The 23,935-nt window shown below is 49.3% G+C and overlaps 1 protein-coding gene across 4 annotated transcripts in view; it reads left to right on the forward strand.

The window, feature by feature from the left end:
- The first annotated feature begins 438 nt into the window (after positions 1-438).
- Positions 439-23,935, forward strand: part of LOC134412993 (transducin-like enhancer protein 1) — a 65,596-nt gene continuing 42,099 nt past the window's right edge. The window contains exons 1-7 of one of the 4 annotated variants that reach the window (XM_063147009.1): positions 439-498; positions 4,314-4,411; positions 5,945-6,111; positions 7,407-7,470; positions 8,444-8,488; positions 17,416-17,478; positions 23,136-23,210. In XM_063147009.1, the coding sequence (XP_063003079.1) occupies positions 4,388-4,411; positions 5,945-6,111; positions 7,407-7,470; positions 8,444-8,488; positions 17,416-17,478; positions 23,136-23,210 (438 nt within the window). In that variant the 5' untranslated portion in view covers positions 439-498; positions 4,314-4,387. The remainder of the gene's footprint in view (positions 499-4,313; positions 4,412-5,944; positions 6,112-7,406; positions 7,471-8,443; positions 8,489-17,415; positions 17,479-23,135; positions 23,211-23,935) is intronic. The other 3 variants (XM_063147010.1, XM_063147011.1, XM_063147012.1) reach the window with 3 other exon arrangements.

The raw sequence follows: 23,935 nt of genomic DNA on the forward strand, positions 1-23,935 counted from the left end.
GTTAACATAGAGACCCCCCCTCCCCCCTTCCTCCCTCCCCCCCCCCCGGCGTCTCTCTCCTCCTCCCCCCTCCCCTTCCCCTCTTGGCTACGTCGCGTTCCACAGATTGACACATTTTCTACGGGAGGCCGCCTCGGACCAATCAGGCGCCTCCGTCGGCTTTGTGCTGCTTTTCCCCCCCACGTGGGCACCGAGCGCTCTTTTTTATTTATTTAATTCCCCCCCTTCCCTCTCCTGCCTCTTGATTGGCTGCGGCGCGCTCGGCTGTGGCAAAAGAGAAGCAGCCAGACCCCACGTGGAGCAGGCGCTCGTTCATTGATCGCTTCTCCCCCGCAAAGCTGTTTGGGGAGGGACGAGCGAAGAGGAAAGGGGGGGAGGGAGGAGGAGAAGCAGAGGAGGAGGAGGGGGGGAAAGGGGGGTCTCTCTCTTTCTCTCGCACCCACCCTTGCTGGAGGCGGCTGGGCTTCGGGGGGCCCCGACCCTGGCTTCTGCGCCTTGGTAAGAGGGTGTGTGTAGTCCTATGACTGCCTTTTTTCAGATCCGGGGGCGGGGGGGGGGAAGCGAGGCTTGTGTGTGTCTGGGGGGGGAGAGGTGGGGTGCGGTGGGGTGGGGAGAGCTGAGGAGAAGGCAGGGGAAGGCCTCTTTCTGCTGCCTGCCTCCCCCCCCTCTCTACCTGCTGCTCGGCAAGGGCTTGCAACGGAAGAGCAGCCCCCATTGTTTGGCCTGAGAAAATGAGGGTGTGGGGACGGGGAAATGGGCGGGTGGGGAGGGGGGCATTAAGAAGAGGGGGGAGGGGTCTAGTTTTGGGGCGGTGAGGGAGGAGGGGAGAGTTTCTTGGGGAGTTAAGAGGTGGGGGGGCTTTCTGAGAAGAATGGGGATGGGGGGTGGGTGAGAGGGTTTCCTTAGCCAGGAGAAAGGGGGGATACGGGTGAGTGTGTGCTGTGTGTTGGGGAGTAAAGCAGTATTAAAAAAAAAGAAAAGAGATACCGAGGTGTGGCAACCCCCTCCCCAAATACACAAATGCAAACAAAGGCATGTCAGTTTGCCTATACTTCTTACTTCCCTTGCCCCGGTCTCTGCCTCCCTCAGTGGAGTGTGTGTGTAGGGAGAGAAATCAGGTGGGGGGAGGATCTCTTTATTTGTGTAAGGTGCCCCCCTGGATTAAGATGGTTGTTTCTTTCATTCTGACTGTCTTCTCCCCTGAAGGAATTAACAGGGCACTCTTGAGCATGTGCAGAGTGCTTTACTGCCTGCTCCTGCCTTCCACCTGTATGGGGTTATAAGGAAGGGAAGAAGGGTGTTCCAAGCAGGCCTTAAAATGGCCTCGTCTAAAAATGAGAAGGGGGAGGGGTGGAGAATAGAAAGGTTTCCGCTTTGACACTTGGGATCTGATTTGTGAAGGTGTTGTCGAAAGGCTTCGGAAAAACAACAAACCCCTAACTGAGTGGCTATTGGAGCAGGAGGCCTGGGCTGCTGCTGCTGGTGGTTCTTAAGGCTACACGTGGAGAGATGTGTACAGAATCTTTGTTCTCGATAAGGGTCTCCACGTTCTATCCTTCCCTGCTTGCCGACGGGGCGTGTGATTTGGGCTAGTGCAGTGCCTAGAACATGGGAGATGTGCAGATGGATTTGCGTCCAAAGTGGAACACCCAACACCCCAGCTGGATTCCACTAACTTGACATCTTCCCAAGACCCCACTGAAATGAGCATCAACGCTGTAACTTGACAGCTCCTGTTCATTTTACTGCTTGGAGCCCATTCTGGTGGATTGGGCTCCTCTGCTGCTTTGAACTATGGCTTAAATCGGTTGCCTGAGGCAGCTGCTTCCTAGTGGTTTGCAATATAGTTGCCTTGGATGGCAGAGAGTCCTGGGTTCGAATCCTTGCCGGGCCGTGATCCCAAATCTTGGACATGCAAGTGAGAGAGGAAGAATCTTGATGGATTGTGCCTGAACTAAGCTGCTGTCCTAACATGCTTACTTGCAAGAAATCTCTGTTGAACAGTGGGATTTACTTCCAAGTAATTATGTCTGGCTAGAATTGTGTTTTCAGTTCTCTTTTTAACCCACCCTGCCCGTCTGTGTTTCTGCTTCTTCCATGTGTGCTTATGGGCCCCGTGGGGAAACTAAACCTTGTCTTTCTGGGGTTTGTTAAAAAGACTACAAGGATGTAATCTCATACTTTCATCTCTCTCTCTGTCTCTCTCAGCCACAGATTGGGAATACTTGTGCATAGCTGGCAAGGAGAACAGCAGCCTTCCCCGACCTGGTGCCCTCCAGATGTTTTGGACTTCAACTCCCATCTGCCCCAGATGGTGTGAGCAATGCTCAGGGATCCTCAGAATTGTAGGCCAAAACATCTGGATGGGATCCAGTTGGGACGAATCAACAGAGTAGGATGGGAACGGTATCATTTCATGCCCTGCTTTGTGGGCTTCCCAGTCAGATACTGTTGGAAACAGGATACTGGGGTACAGATAAGATCATCTAGGAATGAGCTATACCCAGGTGAATGGAGTGTGGCCAAAACTGGTGATGTTGGTGGAGAAGGATTGGGGTGATTTGGTTTGATTGGTGGGGAGTTTATCTCTCCTCTCTCATCTCACACTATTGCCCCGCTCGTGCTCTTCGCTCCTCTGATGCCATGTTTCTCGCCTGCCCAAGGGCCTCTACTTCCCTTGCTCGGCTTCGTCCATTTTCTTCTGCTGCCCCTTACGCCTGGGACGCTCTTCCAGAACATTTGAGAACTACAAGTTCAATCGCAGCTTTTAAAGCTCAACTAAAAACTTTTCTTTTTCCTAAAGCTTTTAAAACTTGATGTTGTGCGGACTTTATACTGTTAGTTTTACCCTATCCTGTGCCTGCTTACCCTACCCTGTGCCTGTTGGCATTATCTTCCCCTCCTTATTGTTTTACTATGACTTTATTAGATTGTAAGCCTATGCGGCAGGGCCTTGCTATTTACTGTTTTACTCTGTACAGCACCATGTACATTGATGGTGCTATATAAATAAATAATAATAATAATAATAATTTATGCAGGGTGTCACCTGATTCACGGCTGCCCCAAATTGCAGCTTCTGAATCCCGCCCCCACTTCATGCAAGGCCATGTAGACATTTTGAAAAGAAATATAAGCTGTAGGGAGCCCACATATTTAGTTCTTCCTATATCTGGTTGCTTAGTGGCAGGGTGAAAAGATGCACTTGACATGCCCAGAGGTACTCTTGTCTTAGCATATATTATTGCATGTGCTTTGGGGGCTGAGCCCTGGTGTTGCAGATGGATTCTGCCTCCAGTTAAGTCATGTCTGCAGATGATCCCATTTAGTTGGGAGAAAATAAGGGTTTTGTAAAAGCCTTGTAACTTAGAGACTGTGGCCTGGTTCAGACAACACACTAAACCATGCTGCTTAACCACAAAATGGTTACCATTTTGTGGTTAAGCAGCATAGCTTAGCTTGTTGTTTGAACCCGCCCTGAGAGTAGGGCCCATTCAATTCACTGGGGCCTACTCCCAGGAAAGTGGGTATAGACTTGTAGCTTGAGCCACTTTGAGTCTTGCCTCTGCAGTGAACTTCTTGGGCAACACATTACTCTTTCAGCCTCAGTCACTTCTGCGAAATGGGGATAATTATACTGGCTTACCTTATAAGGGTGTTGTAAGGACTGCATAAGTGTGTTGGTTATATTCAATATTAATTGTATATAAGGCTACAATTCCATACACACATCCCTGAGAGTAAGCACTGCTAACACAGTGTAAATTCCGTCTGAGTAGACATGTGTAGGAGTGCTCCTTATATCTCCAAAAGTTGATGGGGTGATCTACTCAAAACCTACCAACTGAATTGTTTGAGTCACCTCATCTATTTCTGTGAGTTTGCTTTTAATTTCCAATTTCTTTCCAATTTAACCAAAAAACCTGTACCTGGTCACTTGTGGAAATTCTTGATTGCCGTAGATGATCAGGCATGGATTAGATCGGCCTTTGGCCCGATTCAGCGTGGATTTTCGTATGTTCTTAAAATGTGGGTAATGCGGGGAGGGGACTCATGAACCCCATACTTGTGGCAGCTCATCCAGTGTTAATTTCAGTGCTTGACATGTCTGTGGAATTATGTCCTGTTCTCCTCACCCCCTCGTCATGGTTTTTTTGCAGCTTTGCTAATAACTCCTCCAAAGTTACTAGACCTTAGTGTTTTCTTTTGGCTGGCCATACTTACTTAGTTTGGGCACATTTGATGGCATGAGAAAAGCAGCAGTTCCTTTTGAAAAGGTTTAGTTTCCTGTAGGTATTTCTTATCCTCCACAGATTTGCCCAGGGGAGTGTGTACAGTCAGACAGGAGCAGTAGCTGAAAACGCAATTCTATGGTTTTGCTCCAAGGATGTTCCCCCAAAACCGGCCCCCGGTGAGTTCCTTCCTGACTTAAAGTTCTGCAGATGTTGGTTCACTCATTCTTAGGGGTGTTCAGTTCCTTTAGAAAGGTTTTTTACACTGGTTTAACTGTCAGGTCTGGACTAAATTTGCACATTGCAAGACCTTGGGGCTAATTGCAGGGGGTAGTTGCTATGTGTGTCAAGGGTTGTACCATTCTCTGTATTTGGTCAGAGAAATGGCCCGGATCATCTCTTGGCGATACTGGACCTTGAGACCATGTGTGTGATGCACGGAGACCACGACGAAGAAAGACGGGTTGCTTTCCTGTCACTGTGGGCGATTAGTTAGCTCATGGTGGTGGCATATAAATAAGGAGGCCAAGCAAAGTGGAGAGTGGAATACCTCCGTAGCTGTGCTGCTTCGTTCTCTGTGTATTCTCCCATGGTAAAGGAGGGGTCTGATGGTTCCGTGGCATTTCAGCCCTTTGTGTGTGTTTAATGTGAGGCCATCACTAAACTGGAATCAGTGGGGGGGAAAGTGGCGCACGCTGCACCCAAAAGTATTTTGGGGGTGAAAGCACGGTGACAGCTCGCGTTTAATTTGGCCACTTTATCTTGATGCAGTTGAGAGGATGTATATTTTGTCTCTCTGTGTTAAAAATAATAATTAAAAAAATGCATATCTCCAGAAGGCTTTGTGTTAAAAAAAATATGCATGTAAGGTATTCGGGATCTAAGAGACCCTGCAAAAATTGACATTGGAAGATGGTACAGAATTCAGCTCGTCCCCCTGAACTAAAAGCAATAAATAGAATGTCATAGAATCATAGAAGAGTAGAGTTGGAAGGGACCCATAAGGCCATCGAGTCCAACCCCCTGCTCAATGCAGGAATCCACCTTAAAGCATCCCTGACAGATGGTCCAACCCTTTTATGGGAAAGGGTTGACCGTTAGATATTTTGGGTTGTCTTGTCTGTTCACCTGTCCACCCACCCAGCCGGCCAAATGATATCTTAAATTCCTGGGAGTAAGTCATGTTGAACTTGGTGGGACTTGATTTCTGAGTAGACCTGCATCGGATTGTGCAGGATAGATTTGTTGTCTTTCTGCATTTTTTAAGGCTCCTGCACTTATCACAAGTGCAGGAGGTTTAAAGAAGACGTGGATCTCAGCTGAGCACTTATCATTTATTTATATTTATATAGCACCATCAATGTTCATGGTGCTGTACATAGTAAAAGAATAAAACAGCAACACCCTGCCCCATAGGCTTACATTCTAATAAAACCATAATAAAACAATAAGAGAGGGAAGAGAATGCACCAAATGGGCCCAGGGGACAATAAAACGAACAGTGTGGAAGTAAGAAGAAAGTCAAGTTCTGAAAGCTGTAAGAAAAAAAGAAAAGTTTTCAGCTTGCATGCTCAGGTGCTTCCTTAGAGTTAGAAGGAAAGAGCCATTTTGCCCCGGTGGGTCAAAGCGCAGGGATGCTTCTGTGGAGCAGGGCTAGGAGAACGGGCCACTGGCTGCAGTGGTTGGTGACGGGCGCTACTTGTCCCTCCCAGGCTCATCTACAGGCGACACCGGTTGCCACCGCTGCCACCGCTGTTGCTGCCGCCGCCGCTGCCGCCAGTGTCGTTTCGACCACCCCCCAGTCCTTGAAGCTGACGTACCCAGAGATCTTGGACCGGATCAAAGAGGAATTTCAGTTCTTGCAAAACCAGTACCACAGGTAAAATGGCCGTGTTCTTTTGCGTTTGTGGGGGAGGTTTACAGGGGAGGTTCTTTAGCCTGTGTGTGTGTGTGTCAGGTAGTCCTTCTACCACCTCTTCAACCTGTGCAATCGCAAATCGCTCGATGCCAGTGCAGTTTCCCCCCCCCTTTTCCTTCAAATTAAAAAGCGAGACGCTCTGCAATCTCATACATGAAAAAAATATGGCTTCTAGGGCATGCATGTATTATTTAAAGTATTTCTATCCCACTCCTGATGCGGTTTACGAATATTCGGTAAACCAGGCAGCCGCTTCCTGCAGGCTTACAATCTGAAAAAGGCACGACACATGAGGAAAAAGTGATGGGGAGGGAGAACAGGTGTGGGTGGGAATTAAGTAGACTTTCAGCAGTTCGCGTGGAATGTTGAAAGTTGTCTGCCCTTGGGTGAACCTTTGGGCTTTTTGCATCGGAGGCAGAACTTGGGCACTTGCCACCCAGCGCTGATCCAGTGCCCTGGGTTCCGTGTACTGACTGAGCTGGGTCTGGGAGTTGGCATTTTAATTCCTCCAACATGGGGCCCTCCAGGTGTTTGGACTGCAACTCCCATCAGCCCCAGCCAACACATCCAGTGGAGAAGAGTATTTTGAACACTTGAAAGCTATCTTGCCAATGTAAGCCACAAAACTGGGCTGGGAGGACGAGATTTGCTTATTTAGGAGTTAACGTTTTGGAGCATTTGGGGAGGGGGCGCTGTCTAAAGTGGGATGCCAGCACTCAGGGCTGTATGTCTCTCACGGTTCCCCAGGAATGCAGAGAAGCCACAAAGTGTGGTATTCTGAAGCATCTCCGAGAGCTTCGGCTGTGGGGCGGTATATAAATGTAATAAATAAATAAAAGTTTTTAAGTTTCACCTTCCTCCCTCAAGTTTCTAGACCTTATGATTGTGCTGATATTCTGGAATCTTGAAAGCCAGAATGGTGGCTAAACTGTTGCGGAGATTGATCAAGGGCTGCTCCAGTCACCTTTAATAACCCCTTTGCCCAAGGTGTAGATGGATTATGCAAAGTAGTAAAAAGCTGAATAAATTGTGCAAGTTAGGTCAAAATTTGCATAATTTGTACAGGCTGCAGAATTCAGTTGTGTGTGTGTGCACACAAATTTTGTACATGCAGTTTTGACAACCAGCTTCCTGCAAGTGAGCTGTGCCTGAAATGAAAATCGGGGGGTGAGATGAAAGGTTATGTGAATGCACCCTCCAAAGGGTTAGGGGGTCACTGCCATCCTCTTAACAGCTCCACTTTTCCATTTTCACAGCTTGAAACTCGAGTGTGAGAAACTGGCGACGGAAAAGACGGAGATCCAGCGTCATTATGTCATGGTGAGCGGCCCGTGGGGGGGGGGGGGGGCTGGAGGGGACAAGGGGGTGGTCCCAAACACAGCTCAAGGCTCACATATTTCTTTCTGTATCAACCTTCCCCAACGTAGCGCCCTCTGGATGTTTTATTTATTGATTTATTGATGTGCACCTTGCCTTTCTACCAAGAGAAATGGCAATCAAAGTGGTTCAAGGGGAGTTTTGGACTACAACACCCATCTGCTCATGCCAGTATGGCCAAAACCTAGGATGATAGGGGTTTTAGGGTGAGGAACAGGTTTTGCGGCATAACTCACTCTCAAGCTTTTGGAGTGGGGGGAAATAATAATAATTAATAAAAGAATCTCTTCATGCCTATTGAATTTGGCTGGATCCAGATGGGTTTCATTTCAGTTTTTGATAAGAATCTATCCAAATTCTCAAAGTTCTTTGTATTCAGAAGAGAAAGAACTCCAGATTAAAAACAAAGGCAAACAAACCATGAATGCAGGAGTCAGTGAAACTGACACATTTGTCCATCCTTCTGTTGAAGCCCAAAACTACAGAATTGCTGCAGAAGGCTGGCTTGATGTAACTGAAGCACTTCTGAGTTTATATTACTTATTTATTCCCCTGTTCATAGGCTGGCCAGGGTGTGCATCTACAGAGCTATATAAGGCTGTCAGGGATGCTTTAAGGTTAAGATTCCTGCAATGAGCAGGGGGTTGGACTCGATGGCCTTAGAGGCCCCTTCCAACTCTCCAATTCTATGATTCTATGTTCATATTGCTCTTTTGAGTGTTCAAAGCATTTCGCAAGTGCTGTCTTGCACTCCTTCGAACAACCCTGCTAACTAGATTGTAGCACTATGCCCATAATGCAGATGGGAGAGACTGAGGCCAAATTTTCCAGTGGCTACTTTAATGCTCGCACAGACACGCACACGGTGTCTTTTTAAAAATCCCCTCGCTGAACATCATTATCCTTTGCCTTGCAGTACTATGAAATGTCCTACGGGTTGAACATTGAAATGCACAAACAGGTAAGCGTGTAAAAACCTTATGTTTGTCCCTTCTTAAAAATGCCATTGAAGGTGAAGGACGAATGAGGTTCTTGCGCTGTTGATGCAGCTGGTGCTAAGAAAAGGAACTGCAGGTCCCGGCCTCAAGGTCCGCATATTTGTTTCTACACCAGCCTTCCTTAATCGGTGACCTCCAGATGTTTGGGAAACTTCCATCAGACCGCATGGCCAATGATCATGGATGATGGAAGTTGGAATCCAAAGCACCAGGTTGGGGAAGGCTGTTGCATGATGCCCACCGTTTTCCATTTCCGCACCAGAAATCTGCGCAACGTTTTGCAGGCCTTTTTTGCACGCATGAGAATTCACTTGCGTTTTTGTGAGCTGCCCCCCGCCACTCCCTGACGTACACGTCTTTTGCACGCTGTGTTGGATCGGAAAATGGCATCACAAGGTTAAGAGAAGCATAAAGACCAAAGGATAGTTTCAGTCCAGGCCTTCTTTTGATTTGGGAAGTGCTAATTCAATTGGAGCCTATTAAAATGTGAAACAAATTTTCTTCCCATCTCTACCTGGAGAAACTCACAATCTATGGTTGGGTGGTGGCGGAGGGTGGGCAAGGAACGGCGGAGGAATGGTGAGTCCCGGGTTTTTCCCCTCTGAATACCACTGAATGGTTGATGTGCAAGTTTAAAAGAGCAGCAGGCTGTCCATGTTAATGGTTGGGAAAGATTTTTACAGGGGAGGGTGGTGTCTCTGATGTCAGTGGGGTGTGTGTGTGAATCCGCTCTGGGTTTCAGTCAGAACCTGCCAGAACTCTAAAGGAGCCTTCCAAGGTGAGGAGTTTAGCGTCCCATTGACGTCAGAGCCACCAGTCTCCACTGGACTTTTGCATGCGAACCTGACTGGTTCTGGGGTTGGAAGGTTTTGTCAATGGCCAGGGCTGGGATCAAGCCCTTTGAGAACCGCTGTCTTCATTGCGGGGCCTTGTAGACCAGTGAGTTTTGAGGAGGCATTTGAAGGGAGAAGAAAAAAGAGGGGGCACCCCACATCGGTGGTTTGGAATGGGGTTCCGGGATTAAGGGGCAGTGAGGGGCAGTGGTTGGAGCTACGGCAGGGAGCAGGTGTCCCAGGTGCGGAGGGCAATGAGGGAGAGTGGGCAGAGGTGTAAAAGGAGCAGGGCATCCGTGGCATGCTGACCGCAGTGGATATGGAGAAGCAACCATCCCGGCTGGGGTGATGGCAGAAGGGCAAACCTGCAAAGTGCTCTCTGCGTGGTGCTTCCCTAGGCCTGTGTGTTGGGCCGTGGCCCCAAGACGGTTCCCTCTCCTCTTGCGCTCCCGACCACCTTTGAAAACAGGGCACTTCGGGTCTGACCCAGCAAAGCCCCTGTGTCCATTTAAAAGAACACACGTCCTGATTTCACAGAGGTTCAGACCGCGGGCGGCAGCGACCCCTGACCAGGAAACGGAGCTGCCTTGCTCCGAGGTGGTCTGCCCACCAATCGCAGGCAGGCCACAAGCCCCAGGGGGCCGCCCGCTCTACTCTTTGGGCTTCCCTGAGGCCGGGACCTGGGCGTCCGTCCAATCCATCCCCGAGTGGTTCTCAAATCTGCAACTGCACCATGTGTAAATTGGGCCCTGGAGCCGCTTGAGCCTGGCCTGGCCTCCCTCCCTCCCTCCCTCCTGCTCTCTGCACATTTTAATTTCCCCCCTCCCTCTCGCAATCCGCCAGCCGCGGCCCCACCGCCGGCTTCCTCCGGCTGCTCCTTGTGCTGCACAGACGGCAGGATTTACGGCCGGCTTCAGGTGCGGCTGGCCAGCTGCCAGCAAGCTGTCTACGCGTCTTTTCTCTCCCCCCTCTTCCCCCCCCCCTTTTTTCATTTTAACGAGAGCTCATAAGTCTGGGCTCTGACAGTCCCTGCGTGACAAATGGGCACCGCCATGGCGGGAACCTTCGGGGTTATCACCTTGGCGCGCTGATGGATCTCTCTCCCCGGCTCCCTCCCTCCCTCCTCCTGCGGCCTGGTGCCTCCCCTCAGATTAAAGCCCTGCAGTCCAGCCCAGCAAGTGTCTTTTTAATGCCACTCAACGCCCCCCCCCTTGCTCCCCACTCCCCCTGTTCGCCCGTGGCAAGCTTTATTGCCAGCAAATAAAAGTCACGCCGCTCACGTTGACTCGGTGATCGAGAGAGTTGGGTCGCTTGGGCGTATACTTCCCTTGTTCCCCCTCGGGGCTTAATTTCCTGCCACCCTCCAAGTTGAGTGGTCCAGGGGCTTGAACCCCCCACCCTGAAATGACTGCCTTTGGCCTGCAGGCCCTCCCCCCCTTAAAGCTGAACGTTAATAATCTCAAATGGCTGAAATTGCAAGTTGCGCATCTAAAAAGCTATATCTGCGTTTAGACCCCTTCTTTCCTTAACCTTCCGAAATATCTGGTTGATTTACCCTCGTTTAAGCTGAGAACAGCCTTTTCCTGGGCAAGGTTAAACGTGCTCCCCTTGGCAGGCTGTACGGGGCGCTTCCAGGGTACCCCCAAGGAAGCCAGAGGTTGCCCTTGAAACCTTTTCACTTTAGAAGACGTCACTCATTTTATTTTAGAAAGGAAGGAAAGGAACCTCTCGTGCAAGCACTGAGTCATTTCTGACTCTTGGAGGGACGCCAGCTTTCACTGACGTTTTCTTGGCAGGCCTTATAGCGGGGTGGTTTGCCGTTGCCTTCCCCAACCGTTATTACCTTTCCCTCAGCTAGCTGGGTACTCATTTTACCGACCTCGGGAGGATGGAAGGCTGAGTCGACCCGAGCCGGCTGCCTGAAACCAGCTTCTGCTGGGATCGAGTTCAGATGAAGGGAAGATCATCCCTCGAAAAACTGTGTTTTTTTATTGAATGATTTTAACAAATGTAACTTTTAGACCTGCTAAATTTCTTGTGCTGGCCCTGCTCTTGCGCACAAAGGCCAAGGGAACGAACGAACGAACGAATGAATGTAACACATCTATGTGAAGTTGTATGGTGTCTGGTTGTTAAGTACAATCAACTTGACTTGGACTTGGAATAGTTTTTAACTCCACAGTTAGATTACTGTAATGTGTTCTCCGTGGGGCAACCCTTGTGCCTGGCTTGGAAGCTGGAGTTAAGCGCAGAATACAACAGCTCAGCGGAACATCTAGATATACATATAGTATGTCTGTGTAAAAAGAGCTGCCCTGCCTGTCTATTCACTATGGAGCCATGTCCAAGGCTTTGTTGTTAATATTCAAAGCTCTAAACAATACCTAGCAAATTCTCTTCCCTTATAGACATCCAACTGACCCCTAAGCTCTTCTGTGTCCTCTGAGTAGCAGCATGTCATCGGGTAATGACACGTAAGCAGGGCCTTCTCCGTAACAGCCCCTGCCCTCTGGAATGCTCTCCCATGCATGGTTCAACAGGCAGAAACTGTGGCCAGTTTCAAAGGCTTCTCAAAATGTATTTCTTCCTTCCCTGACCTGTAAACGACTCTGTTACTACCCTGTTTTATTGTCATGATGTTGTAATGTTTTTAATGTTTTTACTGAATTATTATTTTTATCTTTTTAAAGTATTCTAAGTTGTACTTTAACGTGAACTGTTTCAGGGGTTTAATATAGCGAGCAGTATCAAAGTCTTATAAATGAATAAATAACGTGATTTTTTAAACAGCAGCCCTGCAGGGTAGGCCAGGATTGTCAATGAGATAAGTTAAAGACACAGAAAGCCTTATTCACCATAGTTAAAGCTGTGGATTAAGGTGTCTTCTGAACACGGCCTGGCTTTCTCGCTTAACCACCATGGTTAAAGCTGTGGTTTAAGGTGTCTTCTGAGCACGGCCTGGCTTTTTGGCTTAACCATCATGGTTAAAGTTGTGGTTTAAGGTGTCTTCTGAACACGGCCTGGCTTTCTGGCTTAACCACCATGGTTAAAGCTGTGGATTAAGGTGTCTTCTGAACACGGCCTGGCTTTCTGGCTTAACCATCATGGTTAAAGCTGTGGATTAAGGTGTCTTCTGAGCACGGCCTGGCTTTTTGGCTTAACCATCATGGTTAAAGCTGTGGTTTAAGGTGTCTTCTGAGCACGGCCTGGCTTTTTGGCTTAACCATCATGGTTAAAGTTGTGGATTAAGGTGTCTTCTGAACACGGCCTGGCTTTCTGGCTTAACCACCATGGTTAAAGCTGTGGATTAAGGTGTCTTCTGAACACGGCCTGGCTTTCTGGCTTAACCATCATGGTTAAAGTTGTGGTTTAAGGTGTCTTCTGAGCACGGCCTGGCTTTCTGGCTTAACCACCATGGTTAAAGCTGTGGTTTAAGGTGTCTTCTGAACACGGCCTGGCTTTTTGGCTTAACCATCATGGTTAAAGTTGTGGTTTAAGGTGTCTTCTGAGCACGGCCTGGCTTTCTGGCTTAACCATCATGGTTAAAGCTGTGTTTTAAGGTGTCTTCTGAGCACGACCTGGCTTTCTGGCTTAACCATCATGGTTAAAGCTGTGGTTTAAGGTGTCTTCTGAGCACGGCCTGGCTTTTTGGCTTAACCACCATGGTTAAAGCTGTGGATTAAGGTGTCTTCTGAACACGGCCTGGCTTTTTGGCTTAACCATCATGGTTAAAGTTGTGGTTTAAGGTGTCTTCTGAGCACGGCCTGGCTTTCTGGCTTAACCATCATGGTTAAAGCTGTGGTTTAAGGTGTCTTCTGAGCACGACCTGGCTTTCTGGCTTAACCATCATGGTTAAAGCTGTGGTTTAAGGTGTCTTCTGAGCACGACCTGGCTTTCTGGCTTAACCATCATGGTTAAAGCTGTGGTTTAAGGTGTCTTCTGAGCACGGCCTGGCTTTTTGGCTTAACCACCATGGTTAAAGCTGTGGATTAAGGTGTCTTCTGAACACGGCCTGGCTTTTTGGCTTAACCATCATGGTTAAAGTTGTGGTTTAAGGTGTCTTCTGAGCACGGCCTGGCTTTCTGGCTTAACCATCATGGTTAAAGCTGTGGTTTAAGGTGTCTTCTGAGCACGACCTGGCTTTCTGGCTTAACCATCATGGTTAAAGCTGTGGTTTAAGGTGTCTTCTGAGCACGGCCTGGCTTTCTGGCTTAACCACCATGGTTAAAGCTGTGGATTAAGGTGTCTTCTGAACACGGCCTGGCTTTTTGGCTTAACCATCATGGTTAAAGCTGTGGATTAAGGTGTCTTCTGAGCACGGCCTGGCTTTCTGGCTTAACCATCATGGTTAAAGCTGTGGGTTAAGGTGTCTTCTGAACAGGCCCAGAGACACTTGTCAGTATAAGTGATCTCTCTCTTGTCTACTTCACCTCTCTGGTTCTTATTGGAGAAGCTGCTTTTAAATATTTCCCACTGCAGAAGTGACAGCTATCCATAGAAGTCAGAGATTTTACTATAGCTGCGACTGGGCACCAGTGTACCCACTAGGGATGTGGGCCAGGGGTGGGTGGGGGGCATGGTGGTGGTTTCACTTACATTTTACACCAAACTGACCTAAATTTGCACTTGCCAAAGTAATGCCTGAATTGGAACACAGTTACCTTGTGGGTTTTGCACTTCTCTGAATTTTGCAATTCATTTCTCAGATCAAAACTTTCGTATATGAAGAGAAAATAGCTTTTCAAAATGTGCATGTTAGGGAAAAGGTCTTGCCAAACGTACATGTGTCATGGGGAAATTGCACACAAAAACACGCCTGTTGAGAGAAATGCATGCAAAAAGGAATACTTATTTTTGTTAAGCCTCTTTTTAAAAAAAATGCAAACTGGAACGGAATGCAGATATTATTGAAAATGTAAGAAATTGGCATGGACCAAAATAGATCAGATTGCCCCTTGTGTCAAAAGGTACAAGCAAAGTCAGGCATTCATACTCGTTCGATCTTGTGTCTTATTTCATGTAATATATGCATTTTTAATGGCCATGCTGGTGCAGGGTGCTGCAAATTCTCACGCAGCTCATCTGTAGGACGCCAGGATGCAGGAGGCTGAGCTAAAGCGTTTAAAAACATAGCACCCACAGTACAACAACTTAGTTGGTTTATTTATTTTTTATTTATTATTGCATTTATATCCCTCCTTTTTTTCCTGCAAGGAACCCAAGGCGACGTACATAATCCTCCTCCTCTCCACTTTATCCTCACAACAACAACCCTGTGAGGTGGGTGGGGCTGAGAGGCTGTGACTGGCCCAAAAGTCACCCTGTGGGTTTCCTTGGCTGAGTGGGGACTAGAACCCGGATCTCTTGACTCCCAGTCCGACACTCTAGCCACTACGCCACACTGTCCCCATATTGCAGGCAAAGAGCTGAGGCTTTGAGAGAGAAACTCTTACGACAGCGCTGCAGTGCAGTCCATTGTTAATAGTGCCGAGTGACGGAGGTTGGGGCTGAGAGAATAGCATACAACAATCCTTCAGTGTAGTCTGATCACTGGTTAGAGGTGGGGGCCCTCCTCCGAAACGCCCCTTTAGATTTACAGCAAAAGTTCCTCTCCTTAAATGCCCCCCTTCCAGCCAGAGGCCAGCGCTCCATTAACCTTCAGGCAGCTGCCTCCCAGTTTGAAATGACGTCCACTCCCCACCCACCCAGCCCCGGTCCAAAATCCTTGCATGTGGAACCTTAGAACTTCCCCACTGGATGCACCAGCCTCCCAGCGTGTTGGGATTCATTGATTCGTTGTTTACGTGGAGGATTGTCCAGCCACATGAAGGGGGCCACAGGCCAAGGAGATCGAAATGCGTGAGAGATTGGAGAGGGAGAAGGGAGAGCCCCACCCACCAGTATGAGCCCAGTGGAGGCTGGTGGCAAATCCGCTCCGGGTTTCAGTCCGAATTCTAAAGGAGCTATCCAAGGTGGGAAGAGTTCAGACTGAAACCCGGAGTGGATTCCTCGCTCCACCAGCCTCCACTGCATGATGGCATTGCCTCCGGGGCTGGCTGGCTGGAAATGGTCTCCATCTATGGTCTCGAGAAGACGTCTACCACCTCACTGAGAACGCAGGCCTCTACTCTTTGTTTGAATGTGGGTTAGGTGACGTCTTCCTCAATCTGTTGCGAGTTGCACCCCGACTCCCATTTCCCCCAGCCAGCAATGGCCAGGTTGGCTGTGGCTGATTGGAGTTGGAGTCCAAGCCATCTGGCAGGCACCAGGTTGGTAAGTCTGGTCTGTGGATATGATTCGCATTTGGAGTGAGAAGGTCTGGATTCAAATCCTGGGCAAGCCCATAGGATGGCTGTGCCTTTTTTAGCGTGGGGGTGGGTGAGGAAGGGTCACCAGCGACTTTTGTGGCACCTGCGAGGCTGACCGTTTTATTGTGGCAAAAAGTTCCGTCCACTTCATCTGCGGAAGCTGATGCCGGAATACGTTCCTTAGTCTACCGTGGGATTCTCTGTTGTCCCTTTTTAAAGAAACCATGTGGGAAGGGGCTAACGGTGGAACGTCCGCTCTGTGTGCAGAAGGCCTCTGGCTCAGTCCATAGAACCTCCAAGTTTAAAAAGGATAGGGGGCTCGGAAACGGTCCCCCCCCATGTTGGGAAATGTTTGGGCACAACTGGCGAAGGCCCCAAGGACAACTTCAAATGTTAATTCAAAATTGGGAAGACCTTATAAAGCTGTTAAAATCGAACCTGCATTTTTAAAAATCCCCCCCCTTTTTTTTTTTTTTTAAAAAAAAGAGAGAGCAAGAGAGCAGGACGGGGGCTCCGTCTGTACCGTGGTCTGGGAGCAGGAGCCACACTTAAGCCACGGCTTCCCTTCAAGCCTGCTCCGAACCACAGTTTGGCGTTCTGGTTTGTGGCTGATCCTGGGGGAAACAAACACTCTGTTGTGGTTTGGGAGGGGGGACAAACCATAGCAAAAGCCCCCGGCTGTGTTGGTGGGGGGCTTTTTTGGGGGGTGGGGGTGGAAGGGGAACAGAAGCAGTCTGTTGTAGGGTGTTGTGCGTCCCTCCCCCCTTCCCCACCATACAAACGGAGGCAAGAGGGAAGGAGGGGGGGGAGTCTTGTGAGGCGGCCCGATCATTTTTCATCCTGCGAGCGTTAAAGTGCCACTAAATTGAACATTAACGAGCGCGAGTGAATTGGAGGCAGTGCTCCCCCAGGAGTGGGCTGCCCATCAGTGCATTAGAAAGGCGAATCCATTACCGCAGGCCCCAGGAGAGAATTAAATCTTTCCCAGAAAGTACCTACTGCCAGGGCCTCAATGCCTCTCTGCCGTTTCCCTCTCCAGATCTCTGTCCCCTCTCCCCACCCCCACCACGGCTTTCCTTTTGGGGGGGGTATGTGCTTGCATGTCTCCCTTTTTTCGGTTGTTTCGGGGCGTGAGATGCTTCATTTCCAGAAACCAAAATGGAAACGGATGCTGAGAAAATACAAAGTGGCAAACCAGAGTACCAACATCACACACACACACACACACACACACACACACACACCATCTCAAAGGTCTGTCCCTGCCCAGCGCATTCTGTGTGCGTACGTGGGCACCCTTGTAGTAGAAGAGCTTGTCCCGTGTAGTGGTGAGGGGGAAGACTCTGTGCGTGCTCAGAGATTGCATAGAGCAAAAGGGCTTTGTAATCTTTTTCTTAAAACGAAGGGGCGTGGCTAGGAATGGAAGGGGGAGGGGCCTCTGTTGCTTGAGTGCGGAGGCCGTGGGGACGTCCGTTTAGCCCTAGTTGAAAAGTATAAATGTGGGCATGGCGGAAACGGCCTTGTCCTGGCTCAGAGCCCAGTATTGTTGGCACTGCCCAGCAGCACTGGGTCTTCCGGCTTCCGGGCCAGATTCTTTCCTAGCCCTCCCTGGCGATGCCTGGGATTGAACCCGCGACCCTCCGCATGCCAAGCAGGGCCTCTGCCGGTGTTGGTGGCCTCCTGATGACGGCTGACATTTTGTAGCGTTGTTTGGTGTGTGTTTCTTCTCTCTCCTCCCCACCCCTGCAGACGGAGATTGCCAAGCGGCTCAATGTCATTTGCGCTCAGCTCATCCCGTTCCTGTCCCAGGAGGTGAGTGTTTCTGAGGGCCGCACGGGCTTGATCCCTCCCCCTGCGCCCCATAGCTGCGTTTTAACTTATTCAGCCCCTTTAAAATGTGAGGAGAGCACCAGGAAATCGGGGTGGGAGCTTCGGGGGAGTCTGGCGACGAACCAGAACGTTAGCATTATTCGTATCCGTGGGAACTGCAGCAAAATCTTGCTCTTGTCCAGGGTTCAAGCCAGCCATGCCCTGATTACTCTACTCCATTCCCCTCTTGCAACCACTCTGAGTTCTGTGGCCAGTGAGCGTGCTCAGTCCTGTTGGGCTGTTTCAGGGTCTTCCCTACCCACTGGACTCTTTTTTTGGGGTACTTCTGCAAACCTTGGGGGTTTCCCCAAGCCTGCTAATATCTCCCTCTAGTGTTTGGGTGGTGCTGTTTTGGCTGCTTAAAAGTAGGCACTCTGAATGAGCTCGCTGTTATTACATATGTTTGTGGTTGATGCACCACAAGAAAGACACCATAGAGCTGGAAGAGGTGCAGAAAAGCGCAGCCCAAAGGGCGAAGGGCCAGGAGGAATTCCCCTAGGAGGAAAGGTAACCATGTTTGGGGCTCTTTAACTTAGAAAGTCAAGTAACGGAATTAGGGATGCACGAGAATTTAGTTAATATTTGCAAATTGTGCAAACACGTCCCGTTGGGACCCCGAACACGAGCAGGAAGGACGCATTCTCCAGAAAAATGTGCAAATCCTGAACATATGTCCGCTCTCCAAAAAATGTTCATTTCGCACTTTATTCTGGGGCGGGCAGTGGGCATTTTGGGGGCGCTTTTTTAAAAATGCATGTTTTCTTGTTTGACATGCGCACTTTCCTGTTCCAAAAAAGTGCATGAATGAATACAGGAAATGAGGATTATTCGCCCATCACTGAACAGGTCATGGTAGATGTGCATAAAATGAGGGTGTGGTGCGGGGAACGCAGATGGGAGACGGTTTTCTCCCTCACTCATCATACGCAATTCGACGAAGTTCAGTGGTGGGAGATTTCAGAATAGGCAAAAGGAAGGAGTTCTCCAGATAGTGCCTTGTTAAACTATGGAACTCACCGCCACAAGATGTGTTGAGGGCCACCAACTTGGATGGCATTAAAAGGGGATTGAGAAGGCTATCAATGGTGACTGGTCCTGAGTGCTGTGTATTATGACCAGTTAACCAGAGGCCTGTTAGTACCAGTTTGTTGGGGAACATGAATGGGAGGCTGGTGTGTGTTGTGTTCATATCCTGCTTGGGTCTCACAAGTATCTGGTTGTCCAGAGTGTTGGACTGGAGAGGCCATTGCACTGATCCAGTGTTATGCTACCATGATCACAATGATGGTGATTGTAGAGGTGGCCTCATGATGGCTGTGATAGATGGGCGGGAAGAGCTTGAAGACTGCAAAGGCAGTAGGCTCAGGTGGAGGTGGGAGGATGCCTCTTGTCCTAGTGTACGCACAGGTACCGTGTCGGTGAGAGTTAACCCTCACCCACCCCGATTCTGAAGAGATGGGAGTTCTTGCTGCATCCATTGGAGTTAAATCATAGAATCATGGAATAGCAGAGTTGGAAGGGGCCTACAAGGCCATCGAGTCCAACCCCCTGCTCCATGCAGGAATGCACCCTAAAGCATCCCTGACAGATGCTTGTCCAGCTGTCTCTTGAATGACTCTAGTGTGGGAGAGCCCACAACCTCCCTAAGTCACTGATTCCATTGTTGTACTGCTCTAATAGTCAGGAAGTTTTTCCTGATGCCCAGCTGGAATCTGGCTTCCTTTAACTTGAGCCCGTTATTCCGTGTCCTGCACTCTGGGAGGATCAAGAAGAGATCCTGGCCCTCCTCTGTGTGACAACCTTTCAAGTATTTGAAGAGCGCTCTAATGTCTCCCCTCCATCTTCTCTTCTCCAGGCTAAACATGCCCAGTTCTTTCAGTCTCTCTTCATAGGGCTTTGTTTCCAGACCCCTGATCATCCTGGTTGCCCTCCTCTGAACACGCTCCAGTTTGTCTGCGTCCTTCTTGAATTGTGGAGCCCAGAACTGGACGCAATACTCTAGATGAGGCCTAACCAGGGCCGAATAGAGAGGAACCAGTACCTCACGTGATTTGAAAGCTATACTTCTATGAATGCAGCCCAAAATAGCATTTGCTTTTCTTGCAGCCATATCGCACAGTTGGCTCATATTCAGCTTGCGATCTACACCAAAAATGCGGCCTTTTGCTTGTACGAGGGTAGTTGAAACTATGCCCCGCAAGCCTTTTTTTTTTTTAAACAGGGTAGAATGGGACTGAAAATAACCTGAAAGCTCTTGGTTGTCCTAAAATCTGAACTGGAGTGCTAAAAAGCGGTCACTGGTTCAAAATCCCCAATACTAAGTGGTTTTATTATTATTTGATGGTTTTTTTGGTAACATCTTTTGGCCTGAGGCCTCCCCTGCAAAAATAGCAGACAGTTTGGGGCGGAGGCATTTTTATTATTAAAACAAGCAATAGAAACGGCGAGATAAAAATGGACAAGCCATCAGTATCTAAGGGTTTGGTCATCTCTAGCTCAGGAAGATGATTCACGCCGAGAGAGGCAGGGCGGGGTGCATCCAGTGAACCCATGAGGGGGTGCAGGATTGTGTCCGGTCGCCAGTCCCCCTGCCTCTGAGGTAGTCATGGATGTACGTACAGCGCCCCCCTTTTGCCCTCCTGTATGCTTGGCCCCCGGGGTGTGCAGCCGGTGGACTCCTAGGTGTGGATACTTTGCATGATCCAACTCGCAGTTGCAGGTTCGCTCAACCCCCAGGGTTGGGGAGGGGGTCCCTCTGCCTACCTCGTCTCTTTCCCAAGTAACTATTGCCAGGAGAAAAAACTCTGGATTGTGTAGCCAGCCACGCCCCCCCCCCCAACTTGCAAGGAGTGCCCGAAGCGTTAAGCAGGGTGTTGGACCCGAAGGCCTCCTAGGCCCCTTCCAGATCAACTGTTCTATGATTCCATGAAGCATTTAGACGTCCCCTTGTTTTCTTTCCAGTTTGAGAACGTGGTTAGACATCCCCATTGCGTGTGCATGTGCGTCTTAGCAAAGGCTGTTAGCAATGCTATTTTAAATAAAGCTTCTATGTGTAAGGGCAGTATACCTTTCATTCATTTCTTACATTTTTTTACTGCCCGATAGCCAAAGCGCTCTGGGAGGTTTACAATGATTAAGTGTTACCAATTTGGATATATACTGAAGTCTTTTCTCCTGGAGGTGGGTTGTCTGGTGAAACTGATTGACAGCAGGTTCTAGTCAAGCAAATTCCATGTCAGGCATAGCTAGAAAAAGAATTGAAGATAAATCTGCCAATTTCATGCTGTCCTTATACACGTGGATGGCCTGACTGCTTTTGCAACACTGTGTACAGTTCTAATCTTCACACAGCGCAGAGTTAAACTTTGGATTTGACTTCTACAAGATGTGGTGATGGCCATATTTATTTATTTATTTATTTATTACATTTATATACCGCCCCAGAGCTGAAGCTCTCTGAGCGGTTTACAGAAGTTAAAAACAATGAACAGTAAAAACAGATATACAAAATTTAAAACCACCGAAGTATTAAAAAAAACCAATATCCATTTAAAACAACTATTCTCGGGTCAGTTAAAAACTCAGCATATGCTGTTAAATGCCTTGGAGAAGAGAAAAGTCTTGACCTGGTGCCAAAAAAAATTAACAATGTTGGCACCAGGCGAGCCTCGTTGGGGAGATCATTCCATAATTGGGGGGCCAACAACGAGAAGGCCATAGAATGTACAAATTTCTGGAGGAGAAGGCTATGAGTGGCTACTAGTCCTGATGGCTCTATGCTACTTCCAGTGTCAGAGACCGCATGCCTAGGTAGATCAGTTGCGGGGGAACATGGGTGGGAGGGTGCTGTGGCACCATGTCCTGCTTGTGGGTTCTCATTGGCCAGTGTGCGAACAGAATGCTGGACTAGATGGACCCTTGGTCTGATCCAGCAGGGCTCTTTGAATGTCCTCATGGTCACCAAATGGGCAAGCCCAACTAAGGCTGGACCACCTCCCCTCTGAGGAAAGGTTAGGACATCTGAGACTGTTGAGCTTAGAAAAAGGCAAGTTGGGGGAAGGCATGTTAAAGGTGTCCAAAATTAGGCATGGCCTGATGAAAGTGGATAATACGACAACCCAGGGTCAAACAATGAACCTGGATGGTGGGAAATACTTGTCGCAGAGCGTATGGAACTCGCTGCCACAAGAGGTAGTGGTAATTGATCACCAATTTGGGGGTAATTGGCCACCAATTTGGATGGCTTTCAAAGGGGATTAGACGCATTCATGAAGGCTCTCAGTCGCTCCTTGTCTCAGTTCCTGGGGAACATGACTGGGAGGGGGCTCTTGCACTCACGCCCCACTTCTGGGTTTCTCGTGGGCAGCTAGTTGGCCACGGCATGGACAGAATGCCGGATTTGATGGACCCTTGGTCTGACCTAGCAGGGCTCTTCTGATGGTCAGGAGAGATGAACGCGAGCCCTTCCTCATCAAGCCGATAATTAACGTAAGGAACTCACTGGCACAAGATGCAGACACGGCCACCAGCTTTAAAAGCGCAGGGCGGGGGGAGATAAATTGGTGGTGGTTTAACCCATGGCAGCTAAACTGGCATCTCCATATTCAGAGGCAAATTCTGCTGAATTCCTTTTGCTGCAGAATGATGGACGGGGGAGGCCTTGATGCCCTGCGCTGGGGGGCTTCCCGGAGGCCTCTGACTTGGGGCTTTTGGGAGCAACATACTGGACCTTTTGAAATACGACAGCTGATGTTCATAGGTCTGCCGACAAATATGACTGTCCATCTTTCTTGCTTCCTTGGTGTCTTCCTTTCTAGCTTTAGGTCCTCTAAGACAAATCATACACTGTTTGCAAAGTATTTTGCTTTCTGCTTAGTCCCGAATTTCCTTCTACTCCACGTCCTCATTCCTTCTGTTTCCGATGTCCAGGTTGCGAGTGCCGTTGCTTATGCAGCCATCACGGCATCACCGACGCATGAGAGGGAAACACCAGCAGGCTGGGGGAAACTACTGTGGTTTGCAGAAGTACAACATATCTTTTTTTGGGGGGGGGGGGTTGGAGACGTAAGGGGTGGAGCAGCTCCCGCAAAACATCTCTATGAGGACTGGTGGCCATGGAAAGCTGACCAGTCAGCAGCTGGGGGTGACGGAAAGCCAAGATGGGAAAGGGAATGGAGTATTCTGGAGGCTGCCTGGAACAGTGAACAAGGACGCTGCATGCTGCAACATTTCGTTGCAGGTTCCACTTGTGAAGTGCAAATACTGATAGGTGAGCGAAAAGGAGCATTTTGGAGAAATAAAGGCCGGGCACCTTTGAAGGCAAGGGACACGGCAGCGGTGTTGGGTGCAGAAGGGCACGGATTTGACGAGCGTTCTCACAACCTGAGCCTTGCCCAGGTTGTGTCTGGTGCCACTTTGAGCCCGAAGGGCTGGGGTGGGCATGAACAGAGCTATTTGCATCTGTCCTAATTTGGATGCCCGTGGCGGCCACTCTGGGCCCACTTTTGGAGGGGCGGGGGGATGCAAAGCCAACGAAGGATGACAGTAACGACATTTTGGGCCGGTGTGTGTTGTGTGTGCTCCTTCCTCTCTCCCGCCAGCATCAGCAGCAGGTGGTCCAGGCGGTGGAACGTGCCAAGCAGGTGACTATGGCAGAACTGAACGTGGCGATTGGGGTATGTGGACCCTCCCATGCTCTTGGCGGAGTCCCAAATACATCTCTATGAATTTCAGCCTTTTCCTAGCTAGAGAAACAGGGCTCACCTTTTCTGGTCTCCAGCAGTGTCTGGGCACAGTCCACACACCCATTATTGTGGTCTCCTCGGCCCCCTTCTGGTCTTGGACACCCCCCCTTCCCCCCAGACATGGGGAAGCCGTGTCAGAGGAGCTCCGGGTTCCGCTCAGAACCAAAGGGAACCCTAAAGGAGCCGTTCAAGATCCTGTGCTTAACCCCCACCCAGCAACGTCTAAATGTCCCCCCCCCCCATTCCTCGTGCAACTTGGACTTGCCATTCAACAGATTCCAGTTGATGCAGAAGTACCGTCGCCATTTGGAGGCATGCGCCCGCTTCTTTCAAAGGAGAGAAGCGCGAAAGCTATTCGGTCTGGTTTTGCTTCATCCCTCCACCGGCTCTCACATTTCTGGGTAGTGCAAAAGGACTGGGTTGGGTTCTGTTTTATTTTGCCCGGTTTTGAGAGAGACGTCTGTTTGCAGATGGCCTGTTCGTGGGCTTTTCCTCCCCACCCGCCATTTTCCCTCTAGAGCCCAGCATAAAAATTAGGGAAGGAAGGAAATGCAACCTGTTTAAAGATGCTTTGATGGCGACCGCTTGCTCCGTTGCTGCAGGGAAGGAGCGGGAGAGGAGACCCCTGAGCCAGAGGCCTGTGACCATGATAATGG

The sequence above is a fragment of the Elgaria multicarinata genome, chromosome 23 (genome assembly GCF_023053635.1).
Source record: "Elgaria multicarinata webbii isolate HBS135686 ecotype San Diego chromosome 23, rElgMul1.1.pri, whole genome shotgun sequence".
Taxonomy (NCBI): domain Eukaryota; kingdom Metazoa; phylum Chordata; class Lepidosauria; order Squamata; family Anguidae; genus Elgaria; species Elgaria multicarinata.